The sequence below is a fragment of the Limulus polyphemus genome, unplaced genomic scaffold (genome assembly GCF_000517525.1).
Source record: "Limulus polyphemus unplaced genomic scaffold, Limulus_polyphemus-2.1.2 Scaffold2222, whole genome shotgun sequence".
NCBI lineage: Eukaryota > Metazoa > Arthropoda > Merostomata > Xiphosura > Limulidae > Limulus > Limulus polyphemus.
In genome coordinates this window covers 44,241-64,610 of record NW_013667832.1, presented here as the reverse complement: position 1 = coordinate 64,610, position 20,370 = coordinate 44,241, and the positions used below count along the sequence as shown (strand labels likewise).

Sequence of the window (20,370 nt, the reverse complement as noted above, 5' to 3'; positions counted from 1 at the left end):
GAAATTTGCTGAACCAATCGTTAGAACAATTACGACAGTTCAAAACATTTCTATAAACTTATTTGATATTCTTTGTGGCTACAGAGGTGTTGTTTCCCTTCTTGTATTCAAACAGCATTACCTCCCGAATGTGTGTCTCCTCGTGTGCCATCACTATAAGGGATTAGAGTATAGTAAGCTTTACACGTTATATAGGCTACACTAACGTGACGTTTAAGTGACGTTATGTGCATTTTTTGGGGGGTGGTTAATGAAAGTGTTCTAAAACGTGACATTAATTTCTTGACAACCTAATGTTTTGAGACTACAGACAGTATCATTTTAATTTTTTTATCGAGAATTATTAAGTGTTGGTTTTCTTCAACTGTAGTGTCTAAGAACAATTTTACACAAGTTTTGTTTTAATTAAGGGGTGTATTTAATGCACCGGTTAAAAGAAGAGTAGATATATTCAAAGTTTGCTGGGACAAAGTTGAAGAGAAAAACACATGTAAAATCACAACATGGACATTGACGTGGAGTTTAAACAAACCACCTACTTTATTCGGTTTCCTGTGTCAGAAATACACAGTTATAAAGAAGTCGAGTACGTTATATTAAAAGTATTTTGGAGCCTCATCATATCGTTACAGTCGTGCACCGCGTTTAATCGTGCCTTATCCGACAACTGTGCTACTTAGCAATAGCCCTGCAGTGTAGTTTTCAGTGCAAGGCTGTCATGTCCAAAGTATATCACTCATCCATGCTGGTTTTCCATACTCCATCTAGTGTACAACGATGGCAGTTTCCGAGCGCCAATTCCAACAGTCCAATCGCAAAGAAATCCACAGGTGCTGCGTCCAGCAACTTGATTGGTATGTCGTCATGTGGTAAAACATGAATAAAATTTTATTCTCCAGCTGCTTGAGGTATACGACTATTGAACATGAGGTATAACTAGAAACGTTATCTTGGTGAACTCATAATCTGTAGGCCTCATTTCTAGATGGAGATTCTATTTCATTATACTGTGTATTGTTATCTGGGACACTTGGGATATTTTTGCCACTGACCTTTGTGTTCATAGATTCTCACTTGTTACAAGACACCACACTTTTCTTAACACTATTTACTATGTACTGCAGGACTCTTTTTGGGTGGTTTTGGTGCCCCAAGTTGATCCGCATTTCTTTGTACCCCAATTAAATTAAGTACAAGTGATAACCCCGTTGGAGAAATTCGAAATCCTCTATCTGAACACATCATCAGATCTGAGTGTATGAATATTTTGTGTCAGAAAAGGTTGCTATATACCCTTCTAAAAAGCGATCAATTTTCGGTAGCATCACACAACCTACCTAACGCCAAACAATGTCAAAATTTAGTTCCGATACATTCAATTCCACCGCAACTTTCTATCAATTATGATTGTCATGGGTGTTGTTGATTTGCACATTCAAAGTTATCTTAATCGTGCACACCTTCTGTAGAAAACTCCGTACTCAATGATGCAACATACGCTATACTATCCTAGTTACACAAACATAAACGCGACAGGACTACACTGCAACAATCTTTGAAACCTGACTTTCTTCTTTTCGACTAAGACTGGACTGTCTTCTGACTTCAATACAACTGTGCAGAAATACAAAGATCAAGAAGTACAGGTAGCAGAAAACAAGAGAAAGGATGATTCCCTAGCTTACATCAATCACATTAAAGTTATTAGAAAATGGCTTCTCTATATTCCCATGAGAAAGACACTATAGCTAAACAATCCAATGAAAACACAGTTTACAAGGAGAGTTCTGGATCAATCTTCCCTTAATATTCACACATGAAGTACTTGTATTGTAAGATCAAGAAGTACAGGTAGCAGAAAACAAGAGAAAGGATGATTCCATAGCTTATATCAATCACATTAAAGTTATTAGAAAATGGCTTCTCTATATTCCCATGAGAAAGACACTATAGCTAAACAATCCAATGAAAACACAGTTTACAAGGAGAGTTCTGGATCAATCTTCCCTTCATATTCACACATGTACGTACTAGGCTTAGTTTGAACAGAGCACTATCCATTAACCCTCAAATTATCGACTTATTGAAATACACATATTGCATCTTATTGAGTAATTCTTTTTTCTTTTCCTTGTAACAACAATTATTGTAAAGAACTAAAAGAATTTTGAATGAAATCACTCCTTTTCTAGCAGTATTTAGAATGACCACTTATAAAACTGATGGTATTTTTATTTTGTGTGATTCTTATTTCATTAGGAACCCTGTAACTAGTAAAGTCACTGAACAACAAACAATTTGTTTACAAAGCCGGTGATGTATTGAACGTTTTATTAACTCAGAGTTAAACCAGACATGATATACCTCTTTCGTCAGCAGATGTGTATGTTCCACCTGATAGTTTAATGCAGACCTGGACAAAGTAGTCATACCTTGTCATTGCCCCTCTTCCTAGTGGCGTGTGTTCGAGTGTCTATGTAAGAGTGACAATCTGTTCCGTGGATCCACAGAATGAGGGCTGTATCATTATCAATGTCTGAATGTGTCATGACATTGCTTCTGTTAGAGATGTCAACTACTGAATCTGGCACCGCAGCAACTTCTCTTGCACCATTATAGATGTATTTTGCTAAGAAGCTCTAGACTTCCCTGTTCGTCATCTATCAGCTTGTCATTGAGAAAGTTGAGAGGAGATTGTTGTTGTTGTTTGTAATTAAGCACAAAGCTACACCACGGGTATCGAAACCAGGATTCTAGCATTGTAAGTCCGTAGACATATCGCTGTGCCACTGGGGGGCTTGAGAGGAGATAAAATAATCATATGGTGGAAAAATAATAGAGAAAGTTGTAAACCCATATAAATCAAAACTTTTCTTCTAACTTGCCCTATGGTATTCTTCTCTAGCGAACTTCCAACAGGTAAGCTAGTCCTATTAATAACAGAAGATTTTAGGACTTAAATGACAAGCAGCGTAATGATTTTTAAAAAAAAAGGTTGAGATTATCAAAGTATCGAAATGAAGGACCTGTGAAAAATCACGATACAGACACCAAAGTTAACTCTTGATGTAAAAAAAATGCTTTCTTCTTTCTGTCTGCTTTTTCTAGCATACAGCACACTATTATACAAATTCCACACTTAAAATTACATCTTACTTTTTGTTCACACGTTTCCACAAACACAGAAACACAACAGGAATATGGCGCAACAGTCTCTACAACACTTCGCTTTTTTTTTTCTGATATAAAAATAGAATGTTCTCTAACTTGGTTGTTTGTTTGTTTTTTACAAAAATTTGGACCAAACTGAGAATAAGACACACAAGTAACGGAAAATAAGGAAAAGACGCTCTTCTAGTTTCCACCATTCACACAAACGATATGAAAATATTCTCCCTCTGCATTCCCATTCGAAAGGCGGGCACTAACCCAAGAAGGCCAAGTTCCAAGTTGATATGGCCAAATAATCTAATGAGAACACAGAGATAGTATCTTTGGGTATTTTTCAGGAAAATTTCACTATCTCAAAGTACTTGTTTAAAGCCATTTAGAGTGGGCTTCTATGTACAGTAAAATTCGGGAACGTAGAATTAATTTTGAATAAGTTATGAAAAGATAGCTTTGGTACTCGAAACTTCATGCGCTCCTGCCCACAATTGAAGAGAGAATGAGACAATTTTTTTAGGTACTTTATCGGAACTCCGTTTTGGTTTTGTCTAGTTGGAATGCTTATCAGAAGTCTTGAAATAACCACGTGGCCAAGAGAAACCCATGTAATGCGTTAGAATGGGTACTTTTTTACAACAAATCATGTGAATTAATCTGAAGAAACTCCGTTTACCTTAGCATCAAGTATCTCAGATATTCAACTTTCAAATAATTAAAGCTTTAATAAAGTAATTACTTAAAAAACTAACAAAGATGATGCTATGTTTTAAGCGCCCACCCACATTCTCGAGTGAGTGACTGAAATTCACAATAAATATTTTAACCTTGAAACTCACTACAATAGATAAATCCAGTGTAACATTTGTGGATACAACAGTAAAAATATTCCTCTGTTTTGGTATACAAACAATATAATTCGGAGAATAACTGACAAGGTCCCTTTTATTGCTTTATGATCCATGGTACTAGTTTTCAAGTGATAAAAAATCTGTCTTCAGAGGCTAACAATCACAACACCGTCGACTCCCCATGTACTTGTCAAACAAAGAATATTTATATTGTCAGACAATGAGGTTGTTCAGCAGTTCAAGTACGTATCATTCTCACTCTCGAATGATTATACGTTCTGAAAGAGATGAAAACACAGGCTTTGTACAGAAGAAATCCATATTTCTCTTTTCATAATTATGACTAATGTTTTACTTTGTAACTTCAAGAAACTATAACATATGTTCAACTAAATTTATATGTGTGTGTGTGTGTGTGTGTGTGTGTGTGTGTGTGTGTGTGTGTGTGTGTGTGTGCGTGTGTGTGTGTGTGTGTGTATGTACACAGCCACTTCTTATTATTCGTCGCCCCGTTATTCATCGTTTGAAAATAAATAAACTATCGCCACAATGTCGGCCGAATCGACCGACCTACCTCGTAATCTCTTAGTACTCGCTATAGTTTCCATATTATCGGATTGTTCAACGAAATGATATTTTAAATATGTCCTCAATAGGTCATCAGAACTTTAAAATACTATACATTGATTCCTTTTTATAACAATATCTATGTGACTGAGTCACAAGTTCTGGGAATGTCTGTAAATATCATAGTAAAAAAAAGTTTGAATTTCCTGTTCTTTCTTCTGCTTCTTTTTTATTACATAAATCAAAAAATAAAATAATGGTATCAACCAATTTCACTGAGGTGACAGTTTCAAACCGAGTATCAGTTTTTATAAGTATTATTAATAACTAGTTGTAAATAAAAAACATAATTCTAGGGTAAACGATTGTATCACTACCCCTTGAAGTTAGCTTTCTTATAGAAATTTAGAATCTCATTGTATTTAGAACTTGGTTATGAATACAACTTTCCTATGTCTTTTCACACACTGAATTAAAAAAAAAGCAAAACAAGTAAAAAAAACTTTTCAAAAAGGAAGTAAATGTAGAGTTGCCTAATATTAATCCTTCAAATACAATGCAAACAAGATAGCAGGGATGGTATTTGAAACATCCATCCATGATAGCATAGGCAAGAATTAACATATAGCAATATATGTATGACTAACATTCTACTACACTGTGTGCCTGTGCTATTATGTAGAGATGATGCAAATGTCATCCCTACTATCATGTTTGCATTGTTTTTAAGGATTGATATTAGTTATCCCTAAATTTATTTTATTTTCTCTTTAGCTCTAACTTTTGATAAGTATATGTATCTTCACAAAATTTGGCAGACTTTTAGTAAACTAAAAGTCTCTTGTACAAAAAAGTCATATTTTTAATGAAGTATTTTTTACAAAAGATTTGTCCATGAATATAAGGAATATTTTTTACCAGTCTGAGTGCAAAGTGATATTCATGTTAAGATTAAAAGTGCTTTTCTTCGTCTCAGAAACCTCATGTTTCATTTGTGTAGTCTCTAAAACATTCTAAAGAGTTTCAAACGCGTTTTTTCAGTAAAAGTTTATATTTTATCTGTTATTTTCTCTACCCTAACCCTATCATAGTCTTTACAAAGTTCGTCACTTTGACTATCTTCGTCAATTTCTTTCTCGTGGAAAACCAGTTTGTATTGAAAGTGAAATACACACAATTACCTGTAGAGAGAACAACATAATATATTGCATCATTTGGTAGATTAAAACCCTGGCTTTCTATTTATTATAAATGATATAGTATTAAAAGTAAGAGAAAACTGTTGTTAGTTTCTGAAAGAGAGGATGTGAAAGGTAGGTGTGGCAGGTGGGGTCTGATTTTCTATTTGGTTTCTCTGTAACTAAACAAGAGTGAAGGCTATGAAAATTATAATTTACCTGAAAGAGAACGATATTATAGTGAGTAATTTACAATAAATTTCATACATTTAGGAGGGGTGATAGAGAAAAGGGGATATCTGGAGAGTTTGTCCAATTGCACAATAAATAAAATATGTGCGTGTACAGTTTGTTCAACTGTACTGATAATTTTTCTGGAGTCCCACGATGTCTCAAACACAATTGCGCCACACTTTCTCATAATTCAGTTGTACTCTGTATTGGTTTAGCTGTTTTTCTGTGTCAAAGTGCCTACATCTTCATTGTGGCCTCCATACGCCCAATAAATGATAGTGTTGCACCACGAAGCAAATTGTCTAAGAATAAAAAAAAAATGCTGGGGAAAAAACTGAAAATTATACAAAGTTTTGAGGCCCGAAAACGTGCAGTGGATATTGCACGTGATTTTCGATCTCACCAACCACTGTAAGATCTGTAGTGAAAAAAAACAGACTTTTTTAAAAGTGCCGGACAAAATATTACTTCCATGAGTGTAACTGAAGTTACAAGAACAAGGACTAATGTAATGGAGCAAATGGAAAAACTGCTAGCCATATAGATTGAGGATCAAAACCAGTGACATACACCGCTCAGTATGAGAATCATTATGGAGAAGACACAGAGTTTACATGCAGGAGAAGAGTGAGAATTAAACTGAGGATTTTGTAAATTCAAGTCATCGTTGGTTTGACCACTTTAAACGTCATAGCAACTTGCACAGCATCAGGAAAGGCAGTAAGTGGAGAATAACAGAGAGAATAAAAATATTTTATTAGATAAATATTCAACGAGGAAAACCTTTTTTTGTCACTAGAGGTAGGTAGCTACCTTTAATATGCAAGTTAAATTTATTAAGTTTAGCCCGGACTGGAAAGTCGGACTTAAAGTAGCTGGGCTTGTCTCAGCTATCCCGTGCTATACTTGAATAATGTGACAATATGAACTACTTAAGATAGGTCTTGTAGTCCTTTTAAGATCTTTTTTTAAAAAGTCATTTTCAGAAAAGGGTGGAGGTTGGATGTAACATGTAGTAGAATGATTAGGGTGGTATTTATTCTACTTTAAGGATTTTTAGAACTTTTAAAGGTGGAGGGTGGTAGGCATTATTTAGTAGAAATATATATATATATATTTTTGGGTGGCTTAATGTTATCCTATTTATATTTTCAACTTTATTACATCTTTTTAAGGGTAACTGCCTTCACACAACTGGCTGCAGACAGTTAAAGGTAGTAAGAGTTGAGACTCAACTCTGTACCCTTAATGAACATTTCCACGACTGCTGACTGGTTCCTTTTTGGATTTTGTCTGATAGATGGGATATTCCCAACGCTTTTGTGTGCTATTACCACAGGCAGTCTCCGTTATGACTTTTGGATAACAACCGGAAAGTGCGAATGTTTTTTGTTTTTTTATATAGTTTTGAATTTATATTAAGTTAATTATTGTTTTATAGTGCTGATCTTGATCGCCTATTGACAATTAATGTAATTGACATAATAGTTTTGAAGCTATACCTCTTACATACATTACAAATAATTTATTCAAAGTATGTTATTAGTTTATTGAATGTAGAATAGTATAATTACATAAGTATGTGATTTTGGTGTCGTTAGTTGCTTTTGCATTTTTATTGTTTTCTTTTTCCTGTTAGGAAAACGTCTTGTATGATCCTGCTCAACTTGAAGGAGGAGCTGTTTCCGGTTTTCTTTCTTTCTCATACTCTTCAATAAGAGTTCACTGCTTTCATCATTTACCACATTCCAGTGTTGAACTGTTTCCAGTGCCTCCCTTTAATGTTTCTAGGAGCTCCCATGACTCAGAGACATAATCCAGATGGAATTCCGAGGTACCTGAAGAAGTATGCTGTGTTCTTTGTGAAGAAATCTTCAACTGATGTGTCCTCAGACTTCCTGATATTCAGTTGGGTGTGTTTTGAAGGTTCATCCATGCTTTCCTTCTCATTTAGTGCCTTTACCAGTCTGTCCCTGTGGATACAACTAACTCAAAGAATGTCAAACTAATGAGTTCTTCATTGAAATACCATTGATGTTCAGCAAATTTTTTCACGGGCATATTGTGAAAGAGCAGAATTAACCTTTTCATACTTAATAAGACATTGTAGAAAGATCATTGCGAGAAGCAGAATAGGCATCAGAAGCACTAAACCATGCCCAAAGATCTCGAAACAACAAGAATGGAGATGCCATAATGTCCTCTTCCCTCATGGCCAGGGAACTTAAAATGTCCCAAAACATCCAGATCTTGGGGGCATATAATGCCTTGGCCACCCATCGTGCATGATGTAGTGCTCCAGGTGCTATAAATTGCACTACACAAGGATCGATGCCACCAACAAAGGTTATGACTAGTTCAAGAAGCTCTCGATAATCATCTCTAGGTTGGCTGACCTGAAGTTGTCTTGTAGAAATTCTAGAAACTACTGTCGAATAATACAGAATATTCTTGAAGTAAAAAGTGATAGCATACATTATTTACATATAAAATGTTCTTAAACATTCTTAATAATGTGGAATACTCTGGAATATGCTAGAACACTCCATAATAATCTCGAACCTTCCAAAATTACATAGAATTATCTGGAACATTCCAGAATAATCCCGAACCTTCCAAAATTACATAGAATTATCTGGAACATTCCAGAATAATCCCGAACCTTCCAAAATTACATAGAATTATCTGGAACATTCCAGAATAATCCCGAACCTTCCAAAATTAGATAGAATTATCTGGAACATTCCAGAATAATCCCGAACCTTCCAAAATTAGATAGAATTATCTGGAACATTCCAGAATAATCCCGAACCTTCCAAAATTACATAGAATTATCTGGAACATTCTAGAATATTCAGAACATGCAGATAAAATGCGAACTTTATGGAAAATTTTCATCTACCTTGAGCAATCCCTAAATATTATGGAATATGGATAAATTTAGTTTGAATTACTTATTTCTAAACTGATACAAATTTAGGCAGTGAGAGCGTTGTAAGCCAAAACTAAAGAACCACCTAGCGTACATTTTAGCCCTTTCCATATATAAAGTGTTGAACAAATGGACAAAGGAAGAAACCTATTCCGGTGATACAGTCATGCATCACATCAGGCAGTGTAAAAAACGTACTTCTAAATCACCATCAGATAAAATATATATTGCTCCACAACTTGTTCTAGTTGTATACTAACTAAAAACATCAGTGATAAAACTTTCTGTGCAACTGATTTCAATTATTATTATTTTTTAATCTACTTGAAAATTCTCTACACATCCAAATCTAGGTGTGGACCTCGTGAAGGTAAAGAGAACGATAAAACGCCAACACCGAATTATTTTCTTAAAGCGAATTAGGGTTACGTTTACCATAATGAGTTAATTCCTCATTAACTGTTGGTAGACGACCCGTGCTAACACACGTATACTCTCAAAGTCATTCAAATTTACTAAAAATCTACATATTCGTGAGCGAGAGAGAGAGAGAAAAAAACAATACTGTTGATAAAAAGATTAACAGGATCATTGACAAACACCTGCAAATAGCCATGCATGTACACCTCTCCCAGACAGAAAACATAGAAAAATTACCTGTCTGACGGGATTCTGGTTCTCTGCATCCTCTTGTAATTTGTTTTTTTTTAATACTGACACGTATATAGTTAGTGCTTCGCTAACTGGAACACAATCGCCCAGCAAATCCCACCTCCACAAGCTTCTGCACTTTGAAAGCGCGAGGGACTACTTCTGATAAGAGTGGAAGATTCAGTGTTCACTCTAACCATGCACAAAATATCAATTACACATAACATATGAACTACAAATGTTGCAGATAATACGTGTTTCAACTCAACTATAGTTCTTATTACGGAGTATAAAAGCAGCAGCTCTTTATTAGTTCGTGAACTTGAACACTGCCACATTTATCAAGAGGGGAGTCCAAGCGCCTGAAACGATGTTTACGTACCAGCCATTTTAATTGCGAGGCAAAAACTTGTTTCTAAAAACTTTCCAGATATAATGGTTAGATTAAAAGTGCACCAAGAAAAATTTTAGAATAACAATAAATATGGGGAAAGTATATTGTGGGACTACATTGAAAGATTACTCGTGGTCATTTTTTTAAGTATAAAAAGGGCATGCCCAAGTTAACTACTTAGTATAGTTGTCATGGAAACAGACTTGTACAGTGACGTTGTTGATGTATATGCACTACCACACTTACTTGGAATCGTTGGTAACTTTCCAAATAAACAAAGTAGTTTCCACGAACTGATTATTATTCACCATGATAAAAATAAAAGGAGCGGTGAAACTTTTGAAGATAAACTACTGTATCAGAACAGCGTGTCATCCAACAGCATCAAATTAAAACTAAACAAAAAAAATTCACTTGGTCATGATTGAACAAACCCACAACACTGATTTATTCCAAACGAGATAATTAAGCTTTAGTGTTTTACTTCACAAGTGTTCACTAATTTGGATTTTTGTTTAAGGGAAATGAAGGTAAAGCCTAAAATATATTTTGTGGCTTTTACTTTGTTATATCAAAATTAAGCAACAAATTTATTTTCCAGTTATTTTCTCGACTGAAAAATGTAGCATCTTTTTTTATTATGTCGTCATTTATATGGCTCCTTGTCACATGCAATATAATCAGAAAACAAATATCACAACGAGCGAGCAGTTAACGTTGAAATTTATTTGGACATTCAATTTTAAATCGTCATTAGGTCAAAAAAATTTTAAAAATAAAGATCGCAGTGAAATAAATTTGTATAATTAGCTCAAGATACAAAATAGTGGCTTGAAATCGTCAATAGTGATTATGGCTTCAAGTAAACTTGGTTAGCTGTACATTTCTCATTAACAATCATAAGTATAACAATCAGATAAAAATCTGATCAGTTTTGTCGCAAAAGACAACAGCTATTTCTAACTTTATACATACGGTGTCGGTCAAAATGACCAACCTTGTGACCATCATCTAACTACGTGTATCTTCACAAAATTTGGCAAATTTTTAGTAAATATTACAAGTCTTTTACACTCACAAAATCAGACTCTTAACTAAGTATTTTTACTAAATAGCTGTCTGTGAAGTTATGGAGTTAGAGTCTGACTAGTCTGAGTGCAAGATGATTTTCATGTTAAGATTAAAAATACTTTTTTCATCTTGCAGCTTTCACATTTTATTTTCATAACCTCTAGAATCTCCTAAATACATTTCAAATGTTTTTAATACAACTCTGTATGTTATCTGTTATCTTCTCAACCTCGAGGAGGCTGATACAAGGGTGATCTTGCACTACATATACCCTAAAGTCTCTGGTTTGATACAATTGTTGTTTGTTCTCCCCATACTGATGTATCAATGCTATGTTGTTATCATTATAATGTGATTGGTGCACGTGAACTGTGCTTTCTCACTGAATCTGGGGCAAAGAAACGGTACATACCGTCCATGATGCTGTTTCATCTATAGACAAAGAAGTTTGTAAATACCTACTAGCAATTCACACTCTGACAGGATGTGATTCAACAAGTAGTTTATCAAGAATCAGCAAAAAAGAAAGCCCTCGCCAACAATGAAGCTCGTCATAAAGATTTGTCTTTTGCTAAATTTAGGCAACAACACTTCCAACATAATCGTAATGTTCCACTAGCTGCAAAACTCTTGATGTTGTGCATCTACTCACATCGGGTAATTTTAATGAAGAAATCCCATAGAATATTACATCAATCAGCTAAGAGCTATTGGAAGGTTTTACGCTTCGTCTTTCAGTTTCAGTTTTTGAGATCTTGAGATCATCCCAATATAATTTTTATCTTTGAAATATTCTTTCTCGCGCATTTTGGTGATGTAAAAAATAAATATGATTATACTCTTATAACGCAACTGCTTATGGTGTTTAACGTTTTCTACATAGTCTACATTCTTCTGATGAAGCATTAGCATTTTTGGCTTGAAATAGTTGCATGCCCCCAGACCCCCGTAGCATTATCATGCTTTGTACAATACGTGTTGGCTTTCGATCTCACAAATTAGAACTCCCTTTTCAAACATTCTGCGTACGACCTGTTTCTATTCTTGTTAGATGAATATCTTAGTTCAATGAATTCATAGTATGGAAATAGAAAAACCTTGTTCTCTTCCACAGGGGAAGCGTGTATCAAATATTTGACCTCCCCTCCCGTAAAATATCTCTGACCACCCCAATTCTAGTATGGCCGCCCGTTTAGAGTTCCATAATTGTGTGTCGAATAATATCTATACCATTTTCCCTTTCAGCTTGTGATGTAAATGTAACTTATTTCTAATAGACCTCGTTCATCATTGGCTCTCCGACTATATGTCTGTGAAAGACTGGCTTTTAATGCTCTGAAATTTTCCATTAAAGTTAAATTGTGTTAAATAACTTAACACTTGAGGCACTTTTGAAACTGACATTTCCACAGAAATACACAACGTTACGTCCCTAATCTATCAAAGTTTGCATTTCTTATTCTACAATCAGCTTCCAATTTCACAGCCAGATTTTTAAAGAACGCAGCCTTCTTAAACTCACAACTTGTGATATTTAATAAAAATTTAATGTTTTTCCAATGGTGCATGGCACTACTAATGACAATAATATCCTAATTTTCTTCAGATTTCAACAGTTGGAAAAACTGATTGAAGTGTCCACTAGGTGTATGGTGCACACAGTGTAAGCGAATTTCAAAAACATCCTTTACATACAACTCTTTCAATGATAGTTTTAGTAGCGAGGTAAATTTGCAATTTTTTGTTTTAAATTTCACTTTATATTTACTAATAATTATTATACAACGAGTCACGCATTTCAAATAAACGAATAAATAAATAAATTGTGTCGGATAGCTTCCGGCCCCCATACTGCACAAGAACGACAAACACTGTGAGCCACTAGTGTTTATCAAACAGGTTTCGAATTCATAGAAGCGGAACACAGACGTAACTTTTAAAGGGAAATTACAGGAAATATCACAACTGATTTAAGGCCAGAAAGCGGCAAGATGTAAAATAACTCATGCCTAGTCAACTACGATTGAAAAGCGTCCAATACCATGTATAAGGCATTTTTCTTTGTAATAACTGTCTGCAGAAAAATCTTATGGATAAGAAAATATTATTTTAAAGTTTCCGAACATAAAAAGGAAAGAATCAAACATTTATCCTGCTTATAATAACTTCTGTCAATATCGTATTCTAATACGATGAATAATGTAAATATTGCATCATTTAGCTATTTTTAAGAGACTCGTGAAAAGTTTTGCAAAATAAAGGAACTTTAACACCATTAGTTCCATTCCAGTTTTGTATTCAATGTGCGTTTTTATCACAGTAAGAAAAAAATCTCCACCATTATAAAAAAAAAAATGTATTTAATACATTATCCGTTTCCTAACTGAATTGTTTCTATTAATTAATTAAGAAAATATTACGTGAGATGGCTACTTCATGACCCGACCCCAGTGGCTCAGCGGTAAGTCTGAAGGCTTAAAACGCTAAAAACCGGTTTTTGATACCCGTGGGGGACATAGCACGTGTTGCCCATTTTGTAGTTTCGCGCTTGACTCTTCATCTTATGCTAAAGGCCTACTCTGCCCTTAGATGTGCTTTGACATTAATACCACAAAGAACGCTTGTTTTTACAACTTTGTGCTCCAGACTGGGTCTTTGCCTCTCATGTAAATCTGAATTACGGTCTAAATTACACGTTACTCCTGATTTGTGCATCAGGTGACGTCATCTTATTATAATGGAGCTTGCTATGTATACGTCCAAAACTCGGATCTAGGAACTGCCGCACCGATCATCACCATTCCTAACTCGGTAATATTTTTATAACTAGGCAGTATTTTTATAGCTGAGCAATAAATAAAGCAATTGAAATTTCCACAAAAATTATATATATTTCAGATTTAACCAATAAAAATTACAAAAAAAAGAAGTAAGATTCAAATATAAAACAATTAAAAAACAAACTTAAAAAATATTTGTTTTTCTTGAGTGTTGCAACAGAAAACCAAGGCACTTTCATTGATAACCGCGTCTACAAAGGAATACTTCAATAAAATCTACTCTGTGACGTAATGCTGTGGTGATAGCTCATTTTTAAACTAAAATCTCAATAAAATCCTTTTTCTCATGGGTGGTGAACATTACTGAATATCAAATATGAGTACATTGTTGTAGAACTGTCAGACAATTCCAGAAAAGGCAGCAGGAACTAGAAGTTATACATGCCCGGAGGGCGGGTATTTCTGTAGTACTTTTAGTTAATATTACTTTAAAAAATTACTCGTAAATACACTCGTGTAAACGAATTTAAAAATAAGCATTTTGAAAAAAAAACTTTTAACTTCACTAAACACTGATTTTTTTAAGATTTGGGCTAAATATTTATTCTTACCATTCTTTGTAATCAGTTGATTACGTAACCAGCATAATCATAATATATATAAATATGAGACGATCCCTTCCCTCCCCCAATCTCTTTGGGTTAGTGGGTTGAACAACTTAGATAAGCTACAAACTACTACAACAACATTAAAATGCGATGACCCAGGAATGCTCAATTATTCACTGTTAACACTTTTGAACTGATATTCCGTATCCTTTTCATAATTATTAGCACTGCTACAGGTTTGACGAGAGAATCGAAGGGTAAAAATGCATGGAAGGTTAAACAGCTTCATTTGATAACGATTATTTTTCCCTAGTGGCTAAATATCTGAAACACTTATCGAAAAGAAAAAATGCTGAATATGCCAATATATTTCATACTTTAATGACGTAACAGTTTTATATGAACAGACGCGCATATTCCATAAATGTGATGTTTTTTGTTTTGTTTTTTTACCATTTCTGTCATGCAAATAAGGTATATTTCACGTCCACATCTGAATAATTTAACAGGAAGTTCTTGGGCAATAAAATGGCCTCATCTGAACGAAACTACGAACTATATTTTATTTTAAGATAGACAATTACAACCAAGAAGGAAGATTCTTATAATTACTGACCCTATTGTTATCATACCAGTCGTCACGCTTTTCCAAGCATAACCGAGTGGTACAAACATGCACGTGCATTTCATGATAGTACGACCACGCTGTAATTGTTGCGCCAGTATCATGTCTTTCTATCTTCATTAAAAGACATTTTAACCCTTGGTACAAGAGTGTGGCATAATAAACTAGAGGAGCTAAATAATTTGACTCCAAAGCCCACAAGTCCAAATACGACACGTAAACCAACCCGAAAAGCCTTCATCAACACAGGGACTAAGATAGGGCACAAGAATGCTGTAATGGCCATTTTCTAGTTAACCACAATACTTCTGTACATACATTTGTTATATATTTTGTACATTTGTTCAATGCAAAATAAAACAATTTAAGGCCTTGTTATCTAGTTGAGAAAAGGGCGTGGACTTATTATATTTAGGTTATCAAAAGCTTTTGACAAGGTGCCACACGAAATATTACTAAGAAAATAACATGGGTAGGAGTTAGGGAAAGATAAGACAATTTGATTGACAGAAAGCAAAATATTGTTATTAATATTAGAAAGGATTCAGAAGAATGTTAACAGTGATTCCAGCGATGGGAGGGTTAACTTGCAGGGGTAGGTTAACATCTATTATCTTCTCTTGAGGAAAGAAGGGTAAGAGTTGATGTTACTGAAGTTTACAAAATATCTGTGGAATTGGTTCAATAAATGTCTCTGATTTCTTTGTGCTTTATTCTTAAGATAACATAGGGCGAGAAGACACAAGTTCAATATTTGGAAAAGATAGATTGGTTCCATTTAAGATGGTTTTATTTTTCTAACAGAATGGACGATTTATGGAATGATTTTCCGTCTGCAGTAATGGAGGTCAGTACTTTACAGGAGTTTAAGAAAGGATTCGATGATTTTCTGATAAAATTAAGAGTGAGTTTAAATTTCTACTTTTCCCAAGAGTGAGTGTGTTAGAACCAAATGGTCCTTTGAGTATAAATTATGTTATGCTATGTTTAAGAAAATATTCGATATCTGAAAAAAAAGGAGAAATGTTTGTTTTGAATTTCGCGCAAAACTACACGAGGGCTATCTGCGCCAGCCGTCCGTAATTTAGCAGTGTAAGACTAGAGGGAAGGCAGCTAGTCATCACCATCCACCGCTAACTCTTGGGCTACTCTTTTACCGACGAATAGTGGGATTTGACCGTCACATAATAACGCCCCCACGCCTGAAGGGGCGAGCATGTTTGGTGTGACGGGGATTCGAACCCGTGACCCTCAGATTGCGAGTCAAGCCATCCTAGGCCAAAAGGAGATATAAAAATATGCGCGTGTTTTGATTAAAAACTCCACTCTTCAATTCGTTCTTTAATACAAATCCCACAATGCTTAATAATCTTGAATGATTATAACGGATAACAAGCATTAAACTTTAATGAAGAAAGATGACGAATTCTCCAACAGTTAGACGTCTCATGTAAAAATATAAATTAAATGAATGAATGTGACACAGAATTTCAACGAGATTTTAAATTTCGGTCAAAAGTTTCTGCACATTTCATCGTTAAACAGATGAAAGAATATATTTTTTAACATCAAAATACACTGAAATGTGGTTAAATGTTGTTTACTCGAGCCATGTCATGATAATTTGTTACTTATTTCGAAGAAAACAGCTGACCAAAAAGTTAAGCATTGCTAAGTTACATGCAAGTAAAAAGTTAAATATTGCAAGTTACATAGTCTATTGTTAAAACGCATTAATATTCACACACACATCAAACCAATTATGTAAAAATCTACTATCCCGACGCCCGAGAATACCAAAATGCGAGTTCAAGCTATTATGAATTCAACAAATACTACTACTAGCCTAGGACTAATGTGTTCTGCTCATATGAGGGGTGTGGGTGGGTGTAAAATCCAGCTCTATATTTAACTATGAATGATTTCAGAAGTACTACCTGTTACTTATTTTTTTCTCAAATGACTAAATATCTACTAACACTGAAATTCTGGGAAGATAAGTAGTCTGTTTTTTGACGATAGACTAACCCATCGTAAGCCTGATATACAAATACATACGAGAAACATATCTACCGACATGTATGTAAAATATACACTTACCTATTATCATATTTATAACACTTACTTATCTTCCTGCGTATTTTTAGCTGGGCTTAGAACAGTTAATTTTTAATGCAAAATTTTAATGATACTTTATGAAACACCATGTGTTGGACGGAATGACTTGTGGACTGCCCACTCGAAACTCCGCGGAATTTTTCGTAGGTACAACGGAAAAGGGCGAAATGTTCCGAATGTCGAGCCGCCGTGTGGTTTCGTCATATATGTAGTCTGGATAACATGACCAGAGATGTTACGTTTTTATATTTTCTGAATAAAATCATATATTTATTAAGTCAGAAACACAAGTCTATTGCACTTGTATACTGGTTAACTTGACCAGAGATTTTACGTTTTTCATGTTTTGAAATAAATCATATAATTTCCAATACGTTATGAATACCAATCCATCACATATGTATATTGGTTAACCTGCCCACAGATTTTATATCAGTGCCACACAAGCTGCAGTAAATCGTATTATTTATATTCTTTGATAGATTGTCAGGCAGAGTATTCATGACGAAAGTGTTGTAGAGACACAAGTTTCGAAACGTCGTCCTCTACACTTGTGCTTCTACAACAGGCAGTTGCCGTCCATTCTACAAAGTTTCAACGTATTATTTATAGTTTCATAAAGCTGCGGAAGAAGTCATAACAATGAATATAGATGTGTGTATATTTAAAATGTGTAATAATTTAGTCATTATATCACGCCGATAATGAAACTTTAATTAGCGAAAAAATTGAGTTACTATATAACGAATTAATATTTAACGGCATAGACATTAAATAAAGGTTTATACATTGTATTATCAAATTATGGCTATTCTCGCTTACCTAAATAAAACACTCGTATTAAGAGTAAGATTTAAAAACAAGTAATTAGTTTTAGAGGAAATGAGAAACGATCCCTATGAGTAAATAACTTCATTATTGAGGCTAATCTAACTCTTAACTTAGTCTAAATGAAACGTACACAGCATTTTGAAATTAAGAATCATGAATTATGATGAATTGTACTCTGGAATTAACAGAATATTAAGCTAATGGGAATGTTTAATGTAAAAACTCAAATTACTTCGCAAACGTCTTTTCACAGGATGTATCTTTCAAAATGTCTAACTCTAACTAAATTTAATCTGTTATACAGTAAGATTTGGGGGGTATCTTTGAATTAAAAAAAAACTTACCATTATAGTACTGTCCAGCTACTTTCTCGAAACGGAGAATAAGCATTAAGGTGAGTAGAACCGACATCCAGTCCATTTCCCAACATAGTCTGAAACACAACGATCCCGACGACTAACAACGTGCTGGTTCGACGTATTTTCAGTACACAAACATCAACAGCAAAATGAAAGCCTCCATAGTGTTTAAAAACAGTTATCTAACACTACGTTCTCGATCAAACTGTCGTCAGTACAAAACAAACAAAAAGTGTTAAAGACTGTCTCTGAAAAATTATTTCGTAAATGTCTCTAAATTCTAACACCACGTACCGTAACACTAGCAGCAGATTTTGCCAAGAAATTTTGACCTCAAAACTTTAGTCTGTCTCCAAAAAACAGGCAGTCAGAAGTTAGCACAGAAACTAAGCAGCTATCGTTACCTTTCAGTTCGCTTAAACGCGTAATCCATAGGGAGAAAAACGTTGCAATCACTGAATAAGTAAAGACCACGAGTTCCGCTACTCCGCACGTAACTAGATCAGAAATTTTGAACTTTAAGCTTCTATTATCTGCGATTCGAATTATATTTATTATATGTATAAAATTAATCTTACCTTGCACAAATATATATATATTGTAACTTTTTAAACACTTGGATCATTAATTAACAAGATCAATTTCAATTTTGCTTCTTATAAACTAATAAAATTATGATCTCCTCAAAACTTAATTCATACTACAAACTATCTAGCATCGTCCAGCACCACTAGTTAACTAATTAATCTCCAGTCATCTATTGCAAGAACGCTTCCAACTTACACAGGTCTTATACTGAGCGCCCTCTAGTGACCTTATTGTTGATGGTGCTGCCATCTTATAGACTGCAACTAAACATTTTTATTTCAAAGCATTACTGAAAAACAAATTAACTTTAGTATGTCAAGAATTTTTACTATAGTTTCTAATTGTCAAATTTACTTTGTAGTATGATATATTTCATTTATTTAAAACTAGCTCGAGTACCCGTCCCCTGGATGGGTGTTATATAAATTCCTGATTAATGAAGAGAGGTTATCTCAGGACATGAAAAAGTTGCTACCCTTATATATAATTGTAAAAAACGAAAAAAAAGAAAAGAAGAAACCATAAAAACCGCAAAACTACAAATTAGTGTATATTTTCCATGGACCCAACAATTCTTCATGCCAAATTTGGTGAAGAGTCATTAACAGGGAGCGAACTAGTGGTAAAAAACGCCCATAAAATAGTAAAACTGAACATCTCTATGTATCTTCCCATGGACCCATTGAACCTCCATAACACCTTTGGTGAAGATCCATCCACAGGGAGCGAAGTAAGCTGAGAGCTGGAGTACAGGGAACGGAAGTTATGTAAATTCATGAGTAATGAAAGATCGGTCAAATCTTTCTTTTAGGTTGGAAAATTTAAATAGACAGGAAAATTAGACAGTTTTAGACAAAAGTACGTTGATTTAAACAATCTTACTGTGTTATCGACAAAATTCTAGGTTAAAATTCTTTAAAAATAAGGTCCTGGGCCACAGTTATGAAAATTTCTTGACATTTTCCAATTTTACTGAATACAGTACCAAACATCGCTTTAAAAATACTGAACATCACTTTAAAAAACGCTAATTAATAAGCACTCTAAAATGACTTTGAGATATTATCAAAAGAATCAAATTTGGTAAAGGTCCATCAACAGGGAGTGAAGTAGTGGCAAAAAACGCCCATAAAAATCGCGTAACGCAAAACTGAAATTTGTAAGTACCCCGCTTGGACATAATGAACCTTCATAACCAATTTTGGTGAATATTCATCCACACCCTGCGAAGTAATTACATGGACATACAACAGACAGTACTGTTATATTATTATGGATATGCTAATTCCTTTAAGTATTATATTTCTTTAAAATGTGTTAGTCATATGGGTTATATTTTAGTATATCAATTTATAAATATTTCTATGAAAATGTCACCAGTCATAAAAATGTACAAGAAAATTTATTTTTAAATTAGT

General features: G+C 34.2%; 1 protein-coding gene across 1 annotated transcript in view; it reads right to left on the bottom strand.

Moving 5' to 3' along the window:
* LOC106466324 (protein sidekick-2-like) overlaps nt 1–19,093 on the bottom strand; it is a gene marked incomplete at its 3' end in the record, with an annotated part of 147,939 nt that extends 128,846 nt beyond the window's left edge. The window contains exon 1 of the mRNA XM_022394304.1: nt 18,350–19,093. Coding sequence (XP_022250012.1) covers nt 18,350–18,425 — 76 coding nt within the window. The remainder of the gene's footprint in view (nt 1–18,349) is intronic.
* Nucleotides 19,094–20,370: the final 1,277 nt, after the last annotated feature.